The 25,801-nt window shown below is 57.3% G+C and overlaps 1 protein-coding gene across 5 annotated transcripts in view; it reads right to left on the bottom strand.

The window, feature by feature from the left end:
* The window catches only part of C7H1orf210 (chromosome 7 C1orf210 homolog), a 29,752-nt gene extending 6,030 nt beyond the window's left edge, over positions 1-23,722 (bottom strand). Inside the window, exons 1-5 of one of the 5 annotated variants that reach the window (XM_050961220.1) lie at positions 23,638-23,719; positions 20,758-20,890; positions 8,777-8,877; positions 3,892-4,399; positions 658-813 (exon numbers count right to left, since the gene is read on the bottom strand). In XM_050961220.1, the coding sequence (XP_050817177.1) occupies positions 658-813; positions 3,892-4,399; positions 8,777-8,863 (751 nt within the window). In that variant the 5' untranslated portion in view covers positions 8,864-8,877; positions 20,758-20,890; positions 23,638-23,719. Of the gene's footprint in view, positions 1-657; positions 814-3,891; positions 4,400-8,776; positions 8,878-20,564; positions 20,606-20,757; positions 20,891-23,637 lie in introns of those variants that run through there. The other 4 variants (XM_050961219.1, XM_050961221.1, XM_050961222.1 and 1 more) reach the window with 4 other exon arrangements.
* Positions 23,723-25,801: the final 2,079 nt, after the last annotated feature.

The following is a 25,801-nucleotide window of genomic DNA, read 5'->3' as shown; positions in this document are numbered from 1 at the left end:
GAGTTGGTGGCTGCACTCTGAGGCCACCAAAAATTTTGTTGTGAAAACCCCTGCCCTAAGATTATGTCTACACTGCAATTAGACACTCAAGCTGGCCTATGCCAGCTGACTTGGGGTCAGGCAAAGGAGCTGTTTAATTGTAAAGCAAATGTTCCTGCTCAGGCTGCAGCCTAAGTTCTGGGACCATTCCCCATTGCAGGGTCCTAGAGCCCAGCCTCCAGCCCAAGCCCAACATGTACACCAGAACTGAACAGCCCATAGCCGGAGCCAGTTGACACAGGTCAGCTGTGGGTTTTTAATTACAGTGCAGACATACCCTATGTGACTGTTACAGCCCTTGTCCCCAGCCAGGACACCACACACTCACTCTGACAAGGTCCAGAGCAGAATTCAGGCAGTCTCTCTAGCTATTGATGCTGCCAAATGCATGTAGCTGCCAGGAATGTTAGTTACATTGCAGAGCAATCCAAACCTAGCAGAACAGAGTGAACCAAAATCTTACGATGAGTTAGTTAGGAGGCAGAGCAGGAATTCAGACCTCACATACTGGATCAGTGGGGTATATACTTTGGGACTATGCCACTGGTAGGAAAACTGATTAAATAGGGAGTTAGAGCATTCACATGGGAACAGAGTTCCTGTAGCTGCACAACTTACTGTCATTTCTCTGCACTGTGGCCAGCAGTTTTCTTCTGAGTGAAGGCTGAGCCTGAGGAAACCACTGTTTTCTCCTGCAGCCTAGATCCTGAAAGTTCAGGGTCTTGACCTCCTGGCCCTGGAGTTCTGGTGGAGAGGCACAGAGTACTTGCACACCTAGGAGACAAAACCTGACTCAGTTGCAGGGAAGGGGGGCTCCACCTTCCCACCCATTCCCATTTTGGAGGGAGGTCTTCTTTATTATATAAAGAGCACAAGAGAGTGCACCTGCTAATGCCCACCCACTTAGTCTGTTCTCAGCTTCTAGTGAAACCTAATGGAAGAAACAAGAGAAGAAATCACTAAATATGGAGCCATCGGCAACAAGCAAAATTAGTGGGAGGAGTTGCTGTGAATGTGAGCTGCCTGTTATCTGTAAAGTACCAAATATATTTAGGCTTGGTCTCCACTACAGATAGGGTTGCCAATTTTCTACTCACACAAACCCTCTACACGCTCGTTCTCCACACCCTTCACTTCCTCACCCTCGTGTCCCGCCCCGATACGAAGTGGCGGGGCCTCCTGCCACCTCTGGAGGGTGAGGAGCCCCGGTGGGCCAGCCTCTACTCCACCCTGGTCCCAAGGCCCACTGGGGATATCAGTTGGCGGCTCCTCCATGGGGCCATGAGCACGGGCGTGTACTTGGCGCGGTTTACCCCTGTCCCGGACACCTGCCCCTTCTGCGGCGTGAGGGAGACCCTGGCGCACGTTTACTTAGAGTGCGCCAGGTTGCAGCCCCTACACCGGCTCCTCATTGCCATCCTCTTACGTTTCTGTTTGCACTTTTCCCCTCACCTCCTTCTGTACGCACTCCCTATCCATGGCCCCACGAAGTCCCGGGACCTCCTGGTCAACCTCCTCCTCGCCCTGGCAAAAAAGGCCATCCACGCGACCAGGGAGGGGAGGTTGGCCGATGGAGACTCTGGTGACTGTGGGGCTTGCTTCCGCTCCATGGTCCATTCACGCATCCAGGTGGAGTTCCTCTGGGCGGCGTCCACTGGCTCCCTTGACGCCTTCGAGGAGCAGTGGGCGCTGTCCGGGGTTCTCTGCTCGGTGTCCCCGTCAGGTTCACTCCTTCTGACCCTTTAACCTCACTCCTGTCCCTGTTCTTTTATTAGTTGTCCCCCGAACTCAGTGGGTTCTGTGGCCCTGTGGTTCCTCCCCTTAGGCTGGGGGAGGATCCTTTAGCAGTGGGCGGGCTTTGCCCGCCCACTTCCCAGACACCCAATAGATACTCACACAAACCTGAACACCCTGTCCCACCCCTCCTCTGAGGTTCCACTCTCAGTTCACTCCATCCCCTCCTCCCTCTCTTCACCAGGCTAGCTCAGGGGGTTGGGATGTGAGAGAGAGAGTGAGGACTCTGGGGTGGGGCCAGGGATGAGAGGTTTGGGTGCAGGAGGGGGCTCCGGGCTGGAGGGTGGAGCCAAGGGGTTTGGAATATGGAAGGGGGCTCTGGGCGGAGGCAGAGGGTTGGGATGTGGGAGAAGGTACAGGTTCTGGCCTGGGGGTGTGGGTTCCAGGATGGGGCCAAAAATGAGGGGTTCAGGGTGCAGGAGGGGGCTCTGGGCTGGGGGTTAGGGTGAGGGCTCCTGCAGGAGGTGCGGGCTCTGGTGTGGGACTAGGGATGAGGGGTTTGGAGTGTGGGAGGGGGCTCTGGGCTGGGCAGGGGGTTGGGATGTGGGGGGGGTGAGGGCTCTGGCTGGGGGTGCTGACTTAGCTGGGGATAAGGGGCTTGGGGTGTAGGAGGGTGTTCTGGGCTGGGACCAAGGGGTTCAGACGGTGGGAGGGGGATCAGGGCTGGGGCAGGGGGTTGAGATGCAGGAGGAGGTCAGGGGTGCAGGCTTTGAGCGGCACTTACTTCAAGCAGCTCCCAGAAGCAGCGGCATATCTCCCCTCTGGCTTCTACATGGAGGCACGGCCAGGTGGCTCTGCGCACTGCCCCCTCTGCAGTCGCCACTCCTGCAGTTCCCATTGGCCATGGTTTCCTGCCAATGGGAGCTGCAGAGCCAGCTCTTAGGGCGGGGGCAGTGTGCAGAGCCCCATGGCTGCCCCTACACGGAGGAGCTGGAGGGCGGACATGTCGCTGCTGCCAGGAGCCGCAGGGAGCCTGTCTTAGGCCCGCTGCGCCACCAACCAGACTTTTAAATGGCCTGGTCAGCAGCCCTGACCAGAGCTGCCAGGGTCCCTTTTCGACCAGGAGTCCCGATGGAAAACCAGACCCCTGGCAACCCTAACTACAGAGCTAGGTCGACATACAGCAGCTTACGTTGACTAAGCCATGTAAGCATCTATGCTACAATGTAGCTCCCACCAATATAAGTCGCTTGCTAGGTCGCCTTAATAACTCCACCTCTGCAACAGGCATAGCGGTTAGGTTGAGGTAGACAGGGCAATGCAGTGTTAGTGTAGACACTGGGTTACTTACATTGCTTTTTGGCTATCAGCCCCGCATGGGGCTCACAGCCAGAGTCCCCTGCTGCCCAGCACTGACAGCCTCGGCTGCGAGACCTGGGCAGCGAGAGTGAGAGGCTGCGGCACTGACTCCATGGGTGCTTTGGGGCTGGAGCACCCACGGGGAAAAATTAGTGTGGACATGAAAAAACACACTAATTACTGTGGTGGCTACATATCGACCTAACATAGTTCAACTTAACTTGCAGTGTAGACAAGGTCTCACATTGTGATAGAAATGTCAACAGTTAAAGGGACACCGTCGCCATGAAATCTAGAACATTTCAAAAACTGGGCTCTGAGGTTTGAAGTCCTGCTCCCACTGAAGTGGATAATAGGAGCTGTTGAGTGATTAGCACTTTTGAAATCTGGCCATTTATTCAGATGCCAAAATGTGGATTAGGAGGTGAACTTTAGGTGCCCATTTCCAAAATCTTAGCCAAACTGAAAAAAAGCCTTTTCTCCAACACATCATTTCTAGGAATCTTGGGCATTACTTGTAACCACAATAAATAAAAACTTTCAGAGTGATTTTTCAGTTGATTAAAAAAGAGTAGAGAAACCCAAGAAAATAGTCTGCTGGAAATAAGTCTGCATTAATCAGAAGAGATGGAATAAAAGGACCAAATAGGGTTTCTACAGCTATTACTTCTGTAATTCTTCCCTGAAGCCTTCCAGGGCATTTACGCTTCAGTCCCCCCTCTTTACCTATGGTAGCCATGCTCTCAGTCCTTCCCTCACCTCTTCTTTGTTGTAGCCATTGCTGGAAAGGATACATGGAACAATTACAGACCCAGGGGTTCCCCTGAAGCAGGATCTGATGGGTTCTTTCCATCAGCTGCAGGACTAGTGCATCCACAGAGAGCAGATCATTGTTCTGCAGATCCAGATGGACAAGGGCCCTGAAGGCAAGGAACGCAGGCAGCTGCAGAATCTGAAGCTTATTGTTTTTCAGGAGCAGCGTTTGCAGGTTTCTCAAGCCCTGGAAAGCTTCTGGGTGAAGGTGGGAGATGTTACAGCTGCTCAGGTCCAGCAGATGAAGTGCCCAGAGGTTAGAGAAGACTGCTGGATACAGCATGGGAATGATGTTGTTGGAGAGGTTTAGAACACGTAGAGAAGGGAAGTGTATCAAGAAAGTCCCACTTCTGAGCATTGCCAAGGAGTTGAAGGAAAGGTCCAAGCTGGTGATGTTTCCAGGAAGGGAATCTGGAGTGTGTAGAAGACTCTTTCCACTGCAGTCAGCCCATCCCTGAGAAAATATTGTTATCTATATGAGGGGGTTCTGCATCCCTGGTAGGATTCTCCAGTGAAATTCAAAAAATTCAAACATAATTCATTAATTTAATTGTTGCAGAGTTTTACAGAAAAACAGATAATTTTAGGAACATAGGAGCTACCAGAGCAGATCACACCAATGGTCCTTTTAGTCCAATATCCAGTCTCTGACACAGGCCAGTACAATTAGATAAAGAACAGCACAGATTGGGTTGCTGTGGGTCTATAATCACAACACATTTTACAGAGTGAGATGAACATGAGAAGAAAGGGGTGGTGGAGGAAGAAGCCCAGATACTGTAGATGAGCGGGATGGGCAAAGTTGCTGGACATCCCCTCCAGTGGTATTTATCATTCAAGATCATTTCCAAACTTGTGACCATCTAGCACTGGAATATGTGTCCCCTCCTTCCTCCTTCCTCCCCTTGGATTTTCAGACTCTGCCTCTGTCCAGTGTGTTCTTAATTCATTCAAGGGTCTCCAGCTTCCTGAGAAGTGGACTGCACTGCTTGATTGCTTGGACCGTGTTTCTTACAGGGGCTGTTGCACTTCCAGTTCCCAGGTGAGAGCCCACCAGCAGACATCTGCCTGTGCAGACTGAGTAAGCAAGCCAGAGTGGCTGACGTGTAGGAGTGCATCTATCTAACTATTTATGGAAGGGTTTTAAACCAACCTGGCTTAGAGGGGAGGTGAAAACAGATATATAAATATAATACAAATGGAAGAAAGAGGAAGGTGATGATAATATAAAACAGAAGCAAGGAATGGTAGAAAATTGATAAGGGAAGCAAAGCAACACGAGGACAAAGCTATTGCCAGCAGAGTTAAGGACAAAAAGAAGAAAGTTTTTAAGTATATAAGGAACAAAAAAGAATCCTAACAAAGATACTGGTCCATTACTAGATAGACATGGTAGAAGTATCAATAGTGATATAGAAAAGACAGAAGTGTTCAATAAATATTTCTGTTCTGTATTTACGAAAAATCAGATGATGTAGTCCTCCAATGATAACTGTTTCCATTCCACTAGCATCTCAGGAGGATATTAAACAGCAGCTATTAAAATTAGACATTTTAAATCTGCACCCCCAAATAACTTACATTCAAGACTTGTAAAAGAGCTGGCTGAGGTCCTTGCTGAACATCAGTGTTGATTTTCAATAAGTCTTGGAACATTGGGGAAGTTCCAGAAGTCTGGAATAAAGCTAATATTGTGCCAATATTTATAAAGGGTAAGTGGGGTGATCCAGGTAATTATAGGCCTGTCAATGTGACATTGATCCCAGGCAAGATAATGGAGTGGCTGATAGGGAACTTGATTAATTAAGAATTAAAAGGAGAGTTATATCAGTAATGCTAATCAACATGGGTTTATGGAAAATAGATCCTGTCAAATTAACTTGATATCTTTTTTTATTAGATTACAAATTTGGTGGTTAAAGGTAATAGTGTTGATTTAATAGACTTTTTCTGTAAGGTATTTGACTTGGTAATATGACATTTGGATTAAAAAAATAGAAAAATATAAAATTAACATGGCACAAACTAAATGGATTAAAAGCTGGCTAACTGATATGTCTCAAAATATAATTGTAAAGGAGGAATCATCGAGTAGATGTGTTTCTAGTGGGGTCCATCAGGGATCAGTTCTCGGCCCTATACTATTTAACATTTTAATCAGTGACCCAGAAGCAAACATAAGTTCACTGATAAAGTTTGCAGATGACATAAAAATTGAGGGAGTGGTAAATAATGAAGAGGACAGGACCATAGGCGCCAGCTCCGTGGGTGCTCTGGGGCTGGAGCACCGACAGGGAAAAATTGGTGGGTGCTCTGCACCCACCGGCAGCCAAGCTCCCCGCCCCACCCCCTGACCCAGCTCATGTCCACCTCCACTCTGCCTCTGCCTCCTCCCCTGAGCGTGCCACAGCCCCACTTCTCCTCCTAGCTCTCAGCACTTGCCGCCGCAAAGCACTGGGAGGAGGGGGAATGCGGCACGCTTAGGGAAGAGGCGGGGCTGGGGATTTGGGGAAGGAGTCTGATAGGGGCAGGGATGGGGTGGAGTTGGGGTGGGGGCTGGGGAAGGGGTTGGAATGGGGCGTGGCAGGGGGCATGGGCGGGGGGTCGAACACCAACTGCTGGGAAAAGTTGGTGCCTATGGACAGGACAGATTGCTTGGTAAACTGGGTACAAGCAAACAATATGTATTTTAACATGGCTGAATGAAAATGTTTAGGAACACAGAATGTAGGCCCTACTTACAAAATGAGTAGAACCCTGTGTGGATACAAAATTTTTATCCGCATCCAATCTGCAAACATGTACTGTGGATATCTGCAGATTTGCAGGGCTCTAAAGATTGGGGTCTCTGTCCTGGGAAACTGATGTGGAAAAAGATTTGGGTATCATGGATAATCAGTTGAATATGAGCTCCCAGTGTGACATTGTAGTCAAAAAGGCTAATGTGATCCTTGGAAGCATAAATCTTGAGTAGGAGTAGAGGTTATTTTACTTCTGTATTTGGCATTAGTGAGACCGCTGCTGGAACACTGTGTCTAGTTTTGGTGTCCACAATTCAAAAAGGATGTTGATAAATTTGAAAGAGGTTCAGAGAAGAGCCACAAGAATGATTAAAGGATTAGAAAACATGTTTTATTGTGACAGACTCCAGGAGCTCCATCTATTAACCTCTCTGTTAAGTTAAAGGGGTGACCAGTACCTACATGGGGAACAAATACTTGATTATGAGCTCTTTAAGCTAGCAGAGAAAATCATAACAGGATCCAATGGCTGGAAGTTGAAGCTAGACAAATTCAGACTGGAAATAAGGCAATTTTTAACGGTGAGAGTAATCAAACATTGGAACAGTTTACTGAGGGTCATGGTGGATTCTCCATCATTGCGATTTTTAAATCAAGATTGGATGATTTTCTTAAAGATCTGCCCTAGGAATTATTATGAGACTGTTCTCTGGTCTGTGCTATACAGGAGGTCAGACTAGATGATCACAATGGTCCCTTCTGGCCTTGGAATCGATGAATGGCCATTTCATTCTAAGAAATGCTCTAATCTCACTGTACAGCAGGGGTCCCAAACTCCCAGCCCATGGGCCATCTGCGGCCTGACAACCTCCCCAGTGTGGCCCGTGGGGCTCCAGCAATTTTGAAACCGGTTTCTCCCTTGGTCCCACCTGCTGCCCACGGGCCCTCCCCGGGCGATTTAAAATGGCCTGGGGCCCCACCCACCACCAGCAGCACAACCGAGCTGAGCGGCTTCCTACTTGCTCCACATGGCTGCCGGCCCCTCCCTGTGGCGGGGCAGGGCTGTGCCTTCACACGCTGCCCCCGCCCCGAGCACCCCTGAGGCCAATGGGAAGCTGCAGGGGCGATGCCTGGGGGCAGCAGTACATGGAGGCCCCCTGGCCCACCCCGCCTTGGAGGCCAAACTATGCACGGCACCTCCTGACCCCCTCCCACCCCAAACTCCCTCTCAGAGCCTGCATCTCCTCCCCCTTCCACACCCCCCCAACCCCAAAACTTCCTTCTAGAGCCTGCACCCTCCCATACATACACAGCCCCCAAACTCTCCCAGAGCCTGCACCCCCCCTCGTACACACACCCTCCCGCTCCCAAACGCCTTCCCCGAGCCTGCACCCCTCCTCCTTTCCACACCCCCTTCTGCCCCAAGCTTTCTCCCAGAGCCTGCACCCCCTTCTCCCACACACTCCCATCCCCCAAACTCCCTCCCAGAGCCTGCACCCCTCCCCCTCTCCCGCCTCCCTCTCAGAGTCTGAAACCCCACCCCCTGCCCCATCCCAGAGCCTGCACCAAGCACCCAGACCTCCTCCCCCACCACCACCCAAACTCCATCCCAGAGCCTGCATTCTGCACCCCAGTCCCCTACCCCAGGTCTCCTCCCCCACCCAAACTCACTCCAAGCCTTAGGCAGGTTGGGGGTAGAGTTTGGTGGGGGAGCAGGTTCTGGGCGGCATGAGTGACATTATTGGACCACTGGAAGGATTTGAGGACTGGCACTGGCCCCAAGGTAAATTGAGTTTGAGATCCCTGCTGTAAAAACTCCAAATGATGGAGAATCCACCACACCTCTTGGTAGCCCTCCCTCCTCACATGTATCACTTTACACATTTCTGTATGGAACTGCTTCTCGCTGCACGCAGAACCTACTCTAATCTCTCCTGGTCCCTTTTGCAGTTTGGGTCAGCTTTCTATGCTATTTTTTCATTGTCTTGCATTCAGTTGATTGGGCTGGACAGGACCTCCTGGGTCACTGAGCCCCTTTCCTGGGTGCCTTTAGACTACCCTGAGTCCTGTGAAGAGTCCTCCATACCCACCTTACTGTCAATGCTGCAAGGATGTCCTGCTGCCGCAGGCCAGACACAGAGGAGGCTGCAGACACAAAGGTACCAGGCACATTCCATTTGGCTTCAGGAAACTGCACAATAGAGAAACAAGTCACAGGGAGGTTGTGGGGGACAGAAGTCTCCAGGCCCTGCCCCACTGATATGATGGTGTGACCATGGGAGCCAAGTTTGTAGAAATTTTGGTGGTGCCCAGAACCCGCCCCCCCAACTCTGCCCCTCAAACTCCGCCTCCACCTGCCTAAGGCTCTGGGCGGGGTTTCGGGGGGAGGTCTGGGGTGCAGGTCCTGGGCTGAGGATTAGGGTGCAGGAGGGGTGCAGGCTTTGGGAAGGAGTTTGGGTGCTGGGTGCAGGCTCCATGCTGGGGCACGGGGTGGGTGTGCAGGAGGGGGTGAGGGCTGCAGGCTTTGGGATGGAGTTTCGGTGCAGGCTCTGGGCTGGTGGTGGGGGTGAAGGAAGGGGTGAGGGGTGCACGCTATGGGACGGAGCTTGGGTGCTGGGTGCAGGCTCTGGGCTAGGGCAGGGAGTGGGTGTGCAGGAGGGGGTGAGGGCTGCAGGCTTTGGGACAGAGTTTGGGTGCAGGCTCGGCTGGGGGTGGGGGTCCAGGAAGGGGGAGGTGGTGCACGCTGGGGCAGAGGATCAGGATGCAGGATAATGAGGGTTGGGGCTGAGGATGAGGGGTTCATGATGCGGGGGAGCTCAGAGATGGGGCAGAGGGTCAGAGTGCAGGGGGATGAGGGCTCTGGCTGGGGATGAGGATCAGGGTGCGGGGGGATGAGGGCTCTGGCTGGGGATGAGGATCAGGGTGCAGGGGGATGAGGGCTCTGGCTGGGGCAGAGGCTCAGGGTGCGGGGGGATGAGGGCTCTGGCTGAGGCTGAGGATCTCGGTTCGCGGGGATGAGGGCTCTGGCTGGGGATGAGGATCTGGGTGCCGGGGGAGGAGGCCTCTGGCTGGAGATGAGGATTAGGGTGCGGGGGGAGGAGGGCTCTGGCTGGGGCTGAGGATCAGGGTGTGGGGGCATGACTCTGGCTGGGGCTCAGGATCAGGGTGTGGGGGCATGACTCTGGCTGGGGCTGAGGATCAGGGTGCAGGGGGATGAGGGCACTGGCTGGGGCTGAGGATCAGGGTGTGGGGGCATGACTCTCGCTGGGGCTGAGGATCAGGGTGTGGGGGCATGACTCTGGCTGGGGCTGAGGATCAGGGTGCAGGGGGATGAGGGCTCTGGCTGGGATGAGGATCAGAGTGCAGGGGGATGAGGGCTCTGGCTGGGGATGAGGATCAGGGTGCGGGGGGATGAGGGCTCTGGCTGGGGATGAGGATCAGGGTGCGGGGGGATGAGGGCTCTGGCTGGGGATGAGGATCAGGGTGCGGGGGGATGAGGGCTCTGGCTGGGGATGAGGATCAGGGTGCGGGGGGATGAGGGCTCTGGCTGGGGCAGAGGATCAGGGTGCGGGGGGATGAGGGCTCTGGCTGGGGCAGAGGCTCAGGGTGCGGGGGGATGAGGGCTCTGGCTGGGGCAGAGGATCAGGGTGCGGGGGGATGAGGGCTCTGGCTGGGGCAGAAGATCAGGGTGCAGGGGGATGAGGGCTCTGGCTGGGGCAGAAGATCAGGGTGCAGGGGGATGAGGGCTCTGGCTGGGGCAGAGGATCAGGGTGCAGGGGGATGAGGGCTCTGGCTGGGATGAGGATTAGGGTGCGGGGGGATGAGGGCTCTGGCTGGGGCTGAGGATCAGGGTGCGGGGGGATGAGGGCTCTGGCTGGGATGAGGATCAGGGTGCGGGGGGATGAGGGCTCTGGCTGGGGATGAGGATCAGGGTGCGGGGGGATGAGGGCTCTGGCTGGGGATGAGGATCAGGGTGCGGGGGGATGAGGGCTCTGGCTGGGGATGAGGATCAGGGTGCGGGGGGATGAGGGCTCTGGCTGGGGATGAGGATCAGGGTTCGGGGGGATGAGGGCTCTGGCTGGGGATGAGGATCAGGGTGTGGGGGCATGACTCTGGCTGGGGCTGAGGATCAGGGTGCAGGGGGATGAGGGTACTGGCTGGGATGAGGATCAGAGTGCAGGGGTATGAGGGCTCTGGCTGGGGATGAGGATCAGGGTGCGCGGGGATGAGGGCTCCGGCTGGGGATGAGGCTCAGGGTACGGGGGGATGAGGGCTCTGGCTGGGGCAGAGGCTCAGGGTGCGGGGGGATGAGGGCTCTGGCTGGGGCAGAGGCTCAGGGTGCGGGGGGATGAGGGCTCTGGCTGGGGCAGAGGCTCAGGGTGCGGGGGGATGAGGGCTCTGGCTGGGGCAGAGGATCAGGGTGCGGGGGGATGAGGGCTCTGGCTGGGGCAGAAGATCAGGGTGCAGGGGGATGAGGGCTCTGGCTGGGGCAGAAGATCAGGGTGCAGGGGGATGAGGGCTCTGGCTGGGGCAGAGGATCAGGGTGCAGGGGGATGAGGGCTCTGGCTGGGATGAGGATTAGGGTGCGGGGGGATGAGGGCTCTGGCTGGGGCTGAGGATCAGGGTGCGGGGGGATGAGGGCTCTGGCTGGGATGAGGATTAGGGTGCGGGGGGAGGAGGGCTCTGGCTGGGGATGAGGATCAGGGTGCGGGGGGATGAGGGCTCTGGCTGGGGATGAGGATCAGGGTGCAGGGGGATGAGGGCTCTGGCTGGGGCAGAGGCTCAGGGTGCGGGGGGATGAGGGCTCTGGCTGAGGCTGAGGATCTCGGTTCGCGGGGATGAGGGCTCTGGCTGGGGATGAGGATCTGGGTGCCGGGGGAGGAGGCCTCTGGCTGGAGATGAGGATTAGGGTGCGGGGGGAGGAGGGCTCTGGCTGGGGCTGAGGATCAGGGTGTGGGGGCATGACTCTGGCTGGGGCTCAGGATCAGGGTGTGGGGGCATGACTCTGGCTGGGGCTGAGGATCAGGGTGCAGGGGGATGAGGGCACTGGCTGGGGCTGAGGATCAGGGTGTGGGGGCATGACTCTCGCTGGGGCTGAGGATCAGGGTGTGGGGGCATGACTCTGGCTGGGGCTGAGGATCAGGGTGCAGGGGGATGAGGGCTCTGGCTGGGATGAGGATCAGAGTGCAGGGGGATGAGGGCTCTGGCTGGGGATGAGGATCAGGGTGCGGGGGGATGAGGGCTCTGGCTGGGGATGAGGATCAGGGTGCGGGGGGATGAGGGCTCTGGCTGGGGATGAGGATCAGGGTGCGGGGGGATGAGGGCTCTGGCTGGGGATGAGGATCAGGGTGCGGGGGGATGAGGGCTCTGGCTGGGGCAGAGGCTCAGGGTGCGGGGGGATGAGGGCTCTGGCTGGGGCAGAGGCTCAGGGTGCGGGGGGATGAGGGCTCTGGCTGGGGCAGAGGATCAGGGTGCGGGGGGATGAGGGCTCTGGCTGGGGCAGAAGATCAGGGTGCAGGGGGATGAGGGCTCTGGCTGGGGCAGAAGATCAGGGTGCAGGGGGATGAGGGCTCTGGCTGGGGCAGAGGATCAGGGTGCAGGGGGATGAGGGCTCTGGCTGGGATGAGGATTAGGGTGCGGGGGGATGAGGGCTCTGGCTGGGGCTGAGGATCAGGGTGCGGGGGGATGAGGGCTCTGGCTGGGATGAGGATCAGGGTGCGGGGGGATGAGGGCTCTGGCTGGGGATGAGGATCAGGGTGCGGGGGGATGAGGGCTCTGGCTGGGGATGAGGATCAGGGTGCGGGGGGATGAGGGCTCTGGCTGGGGATGAGGATCAGGGTGCGGGGGGATGAGGGCTCTGGCTGGGGATGAGGATCAGGGTTCGGGGGGATGAGGGCTCTGGCTGGGGATGAGGATCAGGGTGTGGGGGCATGACTCTGGCTGGGGCTGAGGATCAGGGTGCAGGGGGATGAGGGTACTGGCTGGGATGAGGATCAGAGTGCAGGGGTATGAGGGCTCTGGCTGGGGATGAGGATCAGGGTGCGCGGGGATGAGGGCTCCGGCTGGGGATGAGGCTCAGGGTACGGGGGGATGAGGGCTCTGGCTGGGGCAGAGGCTCAGGGTGCGGGGGGATGAGGGCTCTGGCTGGGGCAGAGGCTCAGGGTGCGGGGGGATGAGGGCTCTGGCTGGGGCAGAGGCTCAGGGTGCGGGGGGATGAGGGCTCTGGCTGGGGCAGAGGATCAGGGTGCGGGGGGATGAGGGCTCTGGCTGGGGCAGAGGATCAGGGTGCAGGGGGATGAGGGCTCTGGCTGGGGCAGAAGATCAGGGTGCAGGGGGATGAGGGCTCTGGCTGGGGCAGAGGATCAGGGTGCAGGGGGATGAGGGCTCTGGCTGGGATGAGGATTAGGGTGCGGGGGGATGAGGGCTCTGGCTGGGGCTGAGGATCAGGGTGCGGGGGGATGAGGGCTCTGGCTGGGATGAGGATTAGGGTGCGGGGGGATGAGGGCTCTGGCTGGGGCAGAGGATCAGGGTGCCGGGGGATGAGGGCTCTGGCTGGGATGAGGATCAGGGTGCGGGGGGATGAGGGCTCTGGCTGGGATGAGGATTAGGGTGCGGGGGGATGAGGGCTCTGGCTGGGGCAGAGGATCAGGGTGCGGGGGGATGAGGGCTCTGGCTGGGATGAGGATCAGGGTGCGGGGGGATGAGGGCTCTGGCTGGGATGAGGATTAGGGTGCGGGGGGATGAGGGCTCTGGCTGGGGATGAGGATCAGGGTGCAGGGGGATGAGGGCTCTGGCTCGGATGAGGATTGGGGTGCAGGGGGATGAGGGCTCCGGCTGGGGATGAGGCTCAGGGTGCAGGGGGATGAGGGCTCCGGCTGGGGCAGAGGATTAGGGTGCGGGAGGATGAGGGCTCTGGCTGGGGATGAGGATCAGGGTGTAGAGGGATGTGGGCTCTGGCTGGGGAAGAGGATCAGGGTGCAGGGGGATGAGGGCTCTGGCTGGGAATAAGGATCAGAGTGCAGGGGGATGAGGGCTGTGGCTGGGGATGAGGATTAGGGTGCGGGGGGATGAGGGCTCTGGCTGGGGATGAGGATTCGGGTGCAGGGGGATGAGGGCTCTGGCTGGGGATGAGGATTAGCGTGCAGGGGGATGAGGGCTGTGGCTGGGGATGAGGATCAGGGTGCAGGGGGATGAGGGCTCTGGCTGGGATGAGGATTAGGGTGCAGGGGGATGAGGGCTCTGGCTGGGATGAGGATCAGGGTGCAGGGGGGTGAGGGCTCTGGCTGAGGCAGAGGATCAGGGTGCAGGGGGGTGAGGGCTCTGGCTCGGGATGAGGATCAGGGTGCAGGGGGATGAGGGCTCTGGCTGCGATGAGGATTAGGGTGCAGGAGGATGAGGGCTCTGGCTGGGGCTGAGGATCAGGGTGCGCGGGGATGAGGGCTCTGGCTGGGAATAAGGATCAGAGTGCAGGGGGATGAGGGCTGTGGCTGGGGATGAGGATTAGGGTGCGGGGGGATAAGCTCTCTGGCTGGGGATGAGGATTCGGGTGCAGGGGGATGAGGGCTCTGGCTGGGGATGAGGATTCGGGTGCAGGGGGATGAGGGCTCTGGCTGGGGATGAGGATTAGCGTGCAGGGGGATGAGGGCTGTGGCTGAGGATCAGGGTGCAGGGGGATGAGGGCTCTGGCTGGGATGAGGATTAGGGTGCAGGGGGATGAGGGCTCTGGCTGGGATGAGGATCAGGGTGCAGGGGGGTGAGGGCTCTGGCTGAGGCAGAGGATCAGGGTGCAGGGGGATGAGGGCTCTGGCTCGGGATGAGGATCAGGGTGCAGGGGGATGAGGGCTCTGGCTGCGATGAGGATTAGGGTGCAGGAGGATGAGGGCTCTGGCTGGGGCTGAGGATCAGGGTGCGCGGGGATGAGGGCTCTGGCTGGGGCAGAGGATCAGGGTGCGCGGGGATGAGGGCTCTGACTGGGCATGAGGTTCAGGGTGCGGGGGGATGAGAGCTCTGGCTGGGGATGAAGATCAGGGTGCAGGGGGATGAGGGCTCTGGCTGGGGCTGAGGATCAGGGTGCACGGGGATGAGAGCTGTGGCTGGGGCAGAGGATCAGGGTGCGCGGGGATGAGGGCTCTGACTGGGCATGAGGATCAGGGTGCGGGGGGATGAGGGCTCTGGCTGGGGATGAGGATCAGGGTGCGGGGGGATGAGGGCTCTGGCTGGGGATGAGGATCAGGGTGCGGGGGGATGAGGGCTCTGGCTGGCGCAGAGGATCAGGGTGCAGGGAGATGAGGGCTCTGGTTGAGGATGAGGCTCAGGGTGCAGGGGGATGAGGGCTCTGGCTGGGGATGAGGCTCAGGGTGCAGGAGGATGAGGGCTCTGGCTGGGGCAGAGGATCAGAGTGCGCTAGTATGAGGGCTCTGGGTGGGGCAGAGGATCAGGGTGCGGGGGACTGAGGGCTCTGGCTGGGGATGAGGATCAGGGTGCGGGGGGATGAGGGCTCTGGGTGGGGATGAGGATTAGGGTGCAGGGGGATGAGGGCTCTGGCTGGGATGAGGATCAGGGTGCAGGGGGGTGAGGGCTCTGGCTGAGGCAGAGGATCAGGGTGCAGGGGGATGAGGGCTCTGGCTCGGGATGAGGATCAGGGTGCAGGGGGATGAGGGCTCTGGCTGCGATGAGGATTAGGGTGCAGGAGGATGAGGGCTCTGGCTGGGGCTGAGGATCAGGGTGCGCGGGGATGAGGGCTCTGGCTGGGGCAGAGGATCAGGGTGCGCGGGGATGAGGGCTCTGACTGGGCATGAGGTTCAGGGTGCGGGGGGATGAGAGCTCTGGCTGGGGATGAAGATCAGGGTGCAGGGGGATGAGGGCTCTGGCTGGGGCTGAGGATCAGGGTGCACGGGGATGAGAGCTGTGGCTGGGGCAGAGGATCAGGGTGCGCGGGGATGAGGGCTCTGACTGGGCATGAGGATCAGGGTGCGGGGGGATGAGGGCTCTGGCTGGGGATGAGGATCAGGGTGCGGGGGGATGAGGGCTCTGGCTGGGGATGAGGATCAGGGTGCGGGGGGATGAGGGCTCTGGCTGGCGCAGAGGATCAGGGTGCAGGGAGATGAGGGCTCTGGTTGAGGATGAGGCTCAGGGTGCAGGGGGATGAGGGCTCTGGCTGGGGATGAGGCTCAGGGTGCAGGAGGATGAGGGCTCTGGCTGGGGCAGAGGATCAGAGTGCGCTAGTATGAGGGCTCTGGGTGGGGCAGAGGATCAGGGTGCGGGGGACTGAGGGCTCTGGCTGGGGATGAGGATCAGGGTGCGGGGGGATGAGGGCTCTGGGTGGGGATGAGCATTAGGGTGCGGGGGAATGAGGGCTCTGCCTGGGGAGGAGGATCAGGGTGCGGGGGGAAGAGGGCTCTGGCTGGGCCTGAAGATCAGGGTGTGGGGTCATGACTCTGTCTGGGGCTGAGGATCAGGATGCGGGGGGATGAGGGCTCTGGCTGGGGATAAGGATCAGGGTGCGGGGGGATGAGGGCTCTGGCAGAGGCAGAGGATTATGGTGCAGGGGGATGAGGGCTCTGGCTGGGGATGAGGATCAGGGTGCAGAGGGATGAGGGCTCTGGCTGGGGATGAGGATCAGGGTGCAGAGGGATGAGAGCTCTGGCTGGGGATGAGGATTAGGGTGAAGGGGGACGAGGTCTCTGGCGGGGCAGAGGATTAGGGTGCTCGGGGATGAGGGCTCTGGCTGGGATGAGGATCAGGGTGCAGGGGGATGACGCCTCTGGCTGGGGATGAGGATTAGGGTGCAGGGGAATAAGGGCTCTGGCAGGGGCAGAGGATTAGGGTGCAGGTGTATGAGGGCTCTGGCTGGGGATGAGGATCAGGATGCGGGGGGATGAGTGCCCTGGCTGGGATGAGGATCAGGATCCAGGGAGATGAGTGCCCTGGCTGGGATGAGGATCAGGATCCGGGAGGATGAGGGCTCTGGCTGGGGCAGAGGATCAGGGTGCGAGGGGATGGGGGCTCTGGCTGGGGATGAGGATCAGGGTGCGGCTCTGGCTGGGTATGAGGATTAGGGTGCAGGGGGATGAGGGCTCTGGCTGGGGATGAGGCTCCCGGTGAAGAGGGATGAGGGCTCTGGCTGGGGATGAGGCTCAGGGTGCAGGGGGATGAGGGCTCTGGCTGGGGATGAGGATCAGGGTGCAGAGGGATGAGGGCTCTGGCTGGGGATGAGGATCAAGGTGCAGGAGGATGAGGGCTCTGGCTGGGGATGAGGATCAGGGTGCAGGGGGATGAGGGCTCTGGCTGGGGATGAGGATCAGGGTGCAGGGGGATGAGGGCTCTGGCTGGGGATGAGGATCAGGGTGAAGGGGGATGAGGTCTCTGGCGGGGCAGAGGATTAGGGTGCTCGGGGATGAGGGCTCTGGCTGGGATGAGGATCAGGGTGCAGGGGGATGACGGCTCTGGCTGGGGATGAGGATTAGGGTGCAGGGGAATAAGGGCTCTGGCAGGGGCAGAGGATTAGGGTGCAGGTGTATGAGGGCTCTGGCTGGGGATGAGGATCAGGATGCGGGGGGATGAGTGCCCTTGCTGGGATGAGGATCAGGATCCAGGGGGATGAGTGCCCTGGCTGGGATGAGGATCAGGATCCGGGAGGATGAGGGCTCTGGCTGGGGCAGAGGATCAGGGTGCGAGGCGATGGGGGCTCTGGCTGGGGATGAGGATCAAGGTTAAGAGGGATGAGGACTGTGGCTGGGGATGAGGATTAGGGTGCGGGGGGATGAGGGCTGTGGCTGGGGCAGAGGATTAGGGTGCGGGGGGATGAGGGCTCTGGCTGGGGATGAGGATCAGGGTGCAGGGGGAATGAGGGCTCTGGCTCGGGATGAAGATTAGGTTGCGGGGGGATGATGGCTCTGGCTGGGGATGAGGATCAGGGTGCGGGGGGATGAGGGCTCTGGCTGGGGATGAGGATCAGGGTGCGGGGGGATGAGGGCTCTGGCTGGGGATGAGGATTAGGGTGCGGGGGGATGAGGGCTCTGTCTGGGGATGAGGATTAGGGTGCGGGGGGATGAGGGCTGGGGCGGAGGATCAGGGTGCAGGGGGATGAGGGCTCTGGCTGGGATGAGGATTAGGGTGCAGGGGGATGAGGGCTCTGGCTGGGATGAGGATTAGGATCCGGGGGGATGAGGGCTCTGGCTGGGGATGAGGATTACTGTGCGGAGGGATGAGGGCTCTGGCTGGGATGAGGATCAAGGTGCAGGGGGATGAGGGCTCTGGCTGGGGATGAGGATCAGGGTGCAGGAGGATGAGGGCTCTGGCTGGGGCAGAGGATTAGGGTGCGGGGGGATGAGGGCTCTGGCTGGGGATGAGGATCACGGTGCAGGGGGATGAGGGCTCTGGCTGGGATGAGGATCAGGGTGCGGGGGGATGAGGGCTCTGGCTGGGGCAGAGGCTCAGGGTGCAGGGGGATGAGGGCTCTGGCTGGGGCAGAGGCTCAGGGTGCAGGGGGATGAGGGCTCTGGCTGGGGATGAGGATTAGGGTGCAGGGGGATGCGGGCTCTGGCTGGCGATGAGGATCAGGGTGCGGGGGGATGAGGGGTCTGGTTGGGGATGAGGATCAGGGTGCAGGGGGATGAGGGCTCTGGCTGGGGCAGAGGATCAGGGTGTGGGGGGATGAGGGCTCTGGTTGGGGATGAGGATCAGGGTGCAGGGGGATGAGGGCTCTGGCTGGGGCAGAGGATCAGGGTGCAGGGGGATGAGGGCTCTGGCTGGTGATGAGGATTAGGGTGCAGGGGGATGAGGGCTCTAGCTGGGGATGAGGTTCAGGGTGCGGGGGGATGAGGGCCCTGGCTGGGGATGAGGTTCAGGGTGCAGGGGGATGAGGGCTCTGGCAGAGGATGAGGATCAGGGTGCAGGGGGATGAGGGCTCTGGCTGGGGATGAGGATCAGGGTGCAGGGGGATGAGGGCTCTGGCTGGGGATGAGGATCAGGGTGCAGGGGGATGAGGGCTCTGGCTGGGGATGAGGATCAGGGTGCAGGGGGAAGAAGGCTCTGGCTGGGGATGAGGATCAGGGTGCAGGGGAATGAGGGCTCTGGCTGAGGATGAGGATTAGTGTGCAGGGGGATGAGGGCTCTGGCTGAGGATTAGGGTGCGGGGGGATGAGGGCTCTGGCTGGGGATGAGGATCAGAGTGCAGGGGGATGAGGGCTCTGGATGGGGATGAGGGTCAGGGTGCGGAGGTATGAGGGCTGTGGCTGGGACAGAGGATCAGAGTGCGGGGGGATGAGGGCTCTGGCTGGGGATTAGGATCAGGGTGCAGGGGGATGAGGGCTCTGGCTGGGGATGAGGATTAGGGTGCCGGAGGATGAGGGCTCTGGCTGGGGATGAGGATTAGGGTGCGGGGGGATGAGGTCTCTGGCTGGGATGAGGATCAGGGTGCGGGGGGATGAGGGCTCTGGCTGGGGATGAGGATCAGGGTGCAGGGGGATGAGGGCTCTGGCTGGGGATGAGGATTAGGGTGTGGGGGGATGAGGGCTCTGGCTGGGGATGAGGATTAGGGTGCAGGGGGATGAGGGCTCTGGCTGGGGATGAGGATCAGGGTGCAGGGGGATGAGGGCTCTGGCTGGGGATGAGGATCAGGGTGCAGGGGAATGAGGGCTCTGGCTGAGGATGAGGATTAATGTGCAGGGGGATGAGGGCTCTGGCTGAGGATTAGGGTGCGGGGGGATGAGGGCTCTGGCTGGGGATGAGGATCAGAGTGCAGGGGGATGAGGGCTCTGGATGGGGATGAGGGTCAGGGTGCGGAGGTATGAGGGCTGTGGCTGGGACAGAGGATCAGAGTGCGGGGGGATGAGGGCTCTGGCTGGGGATTAGGATCAGGGTGCAGGGGGATGAGGGCTCTGGCTGGGGATGAGGATTAGGGTGCCGGAGGATGAGGGCTCTGGCTGGGGATGAGGATTAGGGTGCGGGGGGATGAGGTCTCTGGCTGGGATGAGGATCAGGGTGCGGGGGGATGAGGGCTCTGGCTGGGGATGAGGATCAGGGTGCAGGGGGATGAGGGCTCTGGCTGGGGATGAGGATTAGGGTGTGGGGGGATGAGGGCTCTGGCTGGGGATGAGGATTAGGGTGCGGGGGGATGAGGGCTTTGGCTGGGGATGAGGATCAAGGTGCAGGGGGAATGAGGGCTCTGGCTCGGGATGAGGATTAGGGTGCGGGGGGATGAGGGCTATGGCTGGGGCAGAGGATTTGGGTGCAGGCAGATGAGGGTTGGGGCTGAGGATCAGGGTGCAGGGGGATGAGGACTCTGGCTGGGGATGAGGATTAGGGTGCGGGGGGATGAGGGCTCTGGCTGGGGCTGAGGATCAGGGTGTGGGGGCATGACTCTCGCTGGGGATGAGGATCAGAGTGCAGGGGGATGAGGGCTCTGGCAGGGGCAGAGGATTCCGGTGCAGGGGGATGAAGGTTCTGGCTGGGGCAGAGGATTCGAGTGCAGGCGGATGAGAGTTGGGGCTGAGGATCAGGGTTTGGGGTGTTGGAGAGGCTCAGGGCTAGGGCAGAAGAGCAGGGTAAGGGTAGCCTGCCTTGCCATGAGTGGATGGTAGGCGCTAGGACCCTGGGGCAGCAGACAGCAGTTCTGCCGGGAGCCGATCTCTGGCAGCGCGAGGAGCAGGCAGAGATGCGGCAGAGGGGGGATGCAGGGGGAAGTGTGGATGGCAAAGGCCGGGACCCACTCCAGGCAGGGACGCGGCGGGGTGGGGCGGTGGGGGGAGACCCGCCAGGGCCGGGGCCCGATCCAGGCAGGGTCAGGGGAGAGACCCAGCTCCAAATATTGCTGGAGCAGGGCACCCGGCCCTGAATATTTCTAGAGCCTGGGCACTTCAAGCCCATATAACCCACTGCCTCTGGGTGTGACATAGCCTGTGCTGGGAAGAGACCAGACTATTTCCTCCCTGGATCCTGTCCCATGGCAGGGACCAGTGTCCATTGACTCCAAGCACTTCTAGTACATCTGCCTTTTTTTTTTTTAAATAAAATCCAAATAAGACATAACGACAACTACAAACTACTACAGCCACTTAATAAAGCTCACGAGAGAGAGCGCTTGGTCCAGCAGGCTGAGCACAAGGGCAGAAGGCAGGGACACCTGAGTTCTAATCCTGGCTCTGGGGTGGACTTGCTGTGCAGTCTTGAGCAGCTCAATCTCTCTGCCTCAGTCTCTCCATCTGTAAAATGGAGATAAAACCCACTCATAAGAATGGCCACACTGGGTCAGACCAAAGGTCCATCCAACCCAGTATCCTGTCTACTGACAGTGGCCAATGCACAGTGTTCCAGAGGGAGTGAACCTAACAGGTAATGATCAAGTGATCTCTCTCCTGCCATCCATCACAGCTCTCTGTCTCTTATAGCTGGTGTGAGGATTAGCCAATGTCTGTACAATGCTTTGTAAACCTAAAGTACTTCATGAAAAAAATGGAAGCAGTGGAGATCATCGCATTGGACATCATCTGTCAGAGTCGACAATCTCTGAACCTCAATGGCTTTTCTCGCTGCTGCTTGCTCTCAAAAGTTCTTTCTGCAATGACCTGATCTCCTGCTGGAGTGCAGGTCAGCTGCTCTTGTCTGTGTTACTGCCGGCTGTGCCTGTCCTAAGAACCGGAGAGCCCAGGGTCGTGGGGGAACCTGTTTGTCATTCTGCTCAGAGCATTGCTTTTATTGAAGCTTCTTGGCATACAGGCTTTTGTAACTATTTCAGGGTTAAATCTCTTCGGCTCACAAAGCTCACGGGATATAGGCGGTAAGATTTTTGTCCTTCTGTCCATGAGTGGGTATCTGAACTCATTATCCTAAGAAAGCACTGAGAAGTGGATTGCGAGATCCAAATGATGCTACGTACTAACCTCTTGCATCTGGAAGGACTGTGCATGAATTAGAGGTGGGAGGTGGCCAGGGCATATGTGGAAGGGCAGGTGATGAGGCAGGATATATCCAGGAGGATTAGAAGGACTGAGAGCATTGGGAGATGCCCAGGGAGAGGAGTACAAGGGCAGGGGGCAGTGCTGGGGTGGGAGATGGAGGAGGTAGTGCTGAGGGGAGAAGTGCCAGGGGGTGAGTAGAAAGGAAGGAGTAGATGGGCAGTGGACAGCACTGAAGGGGTGGGGCAGGGGGCAGTGCAGAGAGGGAGGATCAGGGGAAGGGGTCAGTGCCAAGGGGAAAGGCCAGGGAGCAGCAAATGGGGGTCAGTGCTGAGGAGGGTGGGTCAGAAGGACAGCGCTGAGGGAGGTGAGGCAGAGGAAGGAATCATTGTGAAGAGGGATGGTATGTTCAGGGGGCAGCACAGAGGAAGAAGGGTCAGTGCTGAGGGGATGGTCGGGGGCAGCACAAAGGGAGAGGGGCAGTGCTGGGTGGTGAGGCAGGAGGGTCGCACATAGTGGGAGGGTCAGGGAAAGGTGTCAGTGCTGGGGAGAGGGGCAGTGGAACAGGGCAGCTCTGATGGGGGAGAGTCAGAGGAAGGAGTCAGTGCTGAGGGGGGAGGATCAGAGAGCAGCACAGAGGGTGAGGGGCAGTGCTGGGGGTGGGGCAGGAGGGTAGCACTGAGGGGGTGGGGGAGGGGCAGTGCAGAGGAGGGAGGGGCAGGGGGCAGCACAGGGGGAGGAGCAGTGCTGGGGGTGGGGCAGGAGGGTAGCACTGAGGGGAGTAAGGCAGGGGCTGCAAAGGGGGGCAGGGGTCAGTGTTGATTGGGGAGGGTCGGGGCAGCACTAAGGGGGAAGAGTCAGTGCTGATAGGGCAGCACGGGGGGAGGGGCAGGAGGGCAGTGCTGAGGAGGGGTTAGGGAGCAGCACAGAGGGAGGGGCTGTGGCAGGAGGTCAGGGGGCAGTGCTGAGGATGAAGGGCCAGGAAGCACCAAACTGGTTGGTGCGGAGGAGGGTGGGGCAGGAGGTCAGGGGTCAGTGCTGATGGGGGCAGCACAGGGAAATAGGACAGCACTGAGAGGGAGAGTAAGGGGGCAGCAATGTTGCTAAGTTCCAGGGTTCCCTGCAGGGTCAGGGTCTGTGGGGCTCAAGCTCTAGTCCAGGGGTCTCAAACTTAAATGACCATGAGGACCAGTACATTGGCCTGAGGGCCATATTACTGATACCTCCCCCCTCACCCCTGCCCCCACTCCACCCCTGCCCCCATTCCAACCCCTTCCCCATGGGGCTAGACTCCGGTAGAACTGATGTTGGGGCTGGGTAGTTGTGGGGGCAGAACGACTGGGCGGGGGGCAGATGTGGGGTAAGAGCGCCTGCTGCAGGGTCCAAAATCCCTGGAGTAAGTTTGGCAGCATTAGCCACAGTAATTCTCACACATGCTGTGGGTGAGCATGGGGAGTTCAACAGTCAAACAACAGATCTGAACACAATACAAATGGTATTTGTTCTTAAGTTTCAGAATTTTGGGGTCCAAGCCCTTGTTTTTGAGCCTCTGGTGGGGAAGAGCTAAGGCAGGAGGTGCCCTGCTGGGCTGCGTGTAGAAGAGAAGGGGGTTAGAAGAGTCTTGGATCCAGGATCTAGGGGACAGGCCTAGCTTACATTGAATGCTGGAGGAGGCTTCCCCTGGCGAGCTGGTTACAGAGCTAGGTTTGCAGATGTGGACTCTAAAATTGTGCCAGCCTGCGCAGACCATGGTGCTGTGGTTGCAGGCTGCATTTGCATCAGCAGAGCAGGTGGTCACACTCCCCGGTGTAGTTTGCACCCATAGCTGGGAGCCTCAGCACAAGCAGAAACGTAGAGGCTGCTTTGTCACTGTGCTGGAAAATGGACCTCAAGCACAGGCCACTGTCACCTTTACTCCCAGAACAGATGCCTGCCATTTCCCTAGCAGAGAGCGCCCACAGAGGCCATCAGCACTAGGGATCTGACCAGGAAACCAGAAATGAGCTTTGTCCTTCCTCCTTCTTCTCCTCCCCCTGCCTGACACCCCTACTCACCCCAAATGTTCCCTGCTAAGGGGAAGTCCAGGCAGTTACCTTAGGAGCTGAGCCTGGCCGCCTGCTGCCTCTTGGTTTCTTCTTGGGTCTGTGTATTGCGGGAGTGGAAGGTGGAGTCTCAGAAAATAGAGAGTGAATGTGAAAAGGTGAAAGGTAAATGGAGCTGGTTTAAAGATTAACTGTAATCAGCCTCTCCCCTGCCTTCTTGGCACTTAAAATCTGCACGTTGCCTGGCACGCAGCAGAGGAGTCCAGTCTAGGGCAGGTAACAGGGAGATAGGGCTGCAAAATGAATTCATGCTGCCTGCTGAGGACTCTGAATGCACTTTTCGTCTTTAGATCTCAAAGTGCTTTACAAAGAAGGTAAATATCAATTGTCCTGTATCTTGTGCATTCCTAGGGGCTGGGTGAAACCTTGCAGAAGATGGTGGGTGTAACAGCTGTCTTTCATTCAGGATAAATGTAAACACCAATTGCAGATTAGATAGCTAACACAATGGAAGTCACTGCCAAAACACAGGCCACATGCAAGGTCAGTCAGGAATTTGAGCTATGCAGAGGGAGGGGTTTCACTGGGGGTTGCATACAAATGCAGGGAGCTTGGTGTATTGTTTGACTGACAGGCACACGTTCAGCAAAACACTACAGAAGTAGACGGAGAAGGTATGTGTGTCAGAAACAGTACAGAAGTAGATAGAGAAGGCAGCAAAGAAGGCCCAGAAACAACCAGAGAGAAGCATTTATAACATGACCCTGAGGAAAGCTGAGAGAGCTTTTGGGCAGTATGCTGACTAGAAAGCGGCTTGGAATGATGAGCAAAGCAATTGCCTCCTGCTGTTTGATTCCTGCTGTATTCAGAGAAACAGGGCTTCATATATTCCATGTAAATAAACAGGATTGCATCAAAGAAGTACCCGAGTCCTTCTAATGGATATAACCCACAAGGTCATGAATATTGGCTAACTGCTCAGGACAAAAGGAGAAACAATAGAACTGTGTGTGTATAATTTTGATAATGTGCACTTTGTGTGATAGTGCTGTAACAATTGTGCATCTGTGTGTGTGTGTTTTGAAAAATGTATGCTGTGTGGACCTGCTTGAGAGAATGGGATTGTGAGGACCTCTGATTAATAATTAGTCATTTGTTAATAATCAATAACCAATTAACTGACAACCAATAATACAATTTTACTGTGATTATATATTTAATGAGAGGGATTCTCCCCTGCCCGGTTTCGTTTAGTTTAGTTTAATAACAAACCTCGAGTAAGCCAGCTTTGGTTGGAATATTGATCAACAGTTAGTAGAAGCAGCACTTAGACAGGCACGCAGCGCCCACAGCTGCGGAAGGCCTGCCCTGTTAGTTGATCTGCAGCCAGCCTTTCAGTGACATTACTTCCAATGTCTTAGGGTTATTATACCCTTTGTTGCCCTTATTTATTATTTTAATTTTTATCTGTTTCCTCCCCTTTTGCACGTATGTCTTATTTTAGGTTATTTCCTAACACATTTTGTGGAAAATGTTGCTAAAACACATGTAACAGCAGTTTTCACACCTTGCAATTAAGCTTACCAACATCTCTATAATAGCACTTTTTAAAAAAAGATGCTGAAGGTTACCGCTAGTTTAAAGAGTGGAATTTTACCAATCTTTGTATTAACTGCAGAGCATCATAGGAGTCTTGCTCCCAGCAAGACACTATCTTTCTAAGCCTGTCCTAAGCATCAACAGTGCCAGAGAGCCAAAACTGGGGCATGAGGGTGTTTTTATTATGGGACCACGTGTTTCTCTATGAGAAAGTGGTGTGTGATTATGGCATGGTGTCTCTTGGGAGGAACAGGTGAGCTCCTGGGTGATGCAACTGACACACACACAAGCGTGTAGCTGGTTTGGAAAGTCACAGCTTCCTTGCATTCACACTGGATTCAGAAATGATTTGTTTCTCACACAGTCCCTGGGGTTCAGCCAGGGATTAGACACATCAGCAGCAAGGAAACCCAAGAGAGGGGCTGGCATGCAAGAGAGGTATGTTTCCAGATATGATAAACTGACACAATTCCATGAAATCTTGTTATTGCTCAGAAGGGGGAGACTGAAGAATGGGTGATTAACTGGGTGATTAAACAATAATGGAATACAATTTATTTAAATATTTTTGGATGTT

This window comes from Gopherus flavomarginatus, chromosome 7 (genome assembly GCF_025201925.1).
Source record: "Gopherus flavomarginatus isolate rGopFla2 chromosome 7, rGopFla2.mat.asm, whole genome shotgun sequence".
NCBI lineage: Eukaryota > Metazoa > Chordata > Testudines > Testudinidae > Gopherus > Gopherus flavomarginatus.
This window is presented reverse-complemented; position numbering and strand designations above follow the sequence as displayed.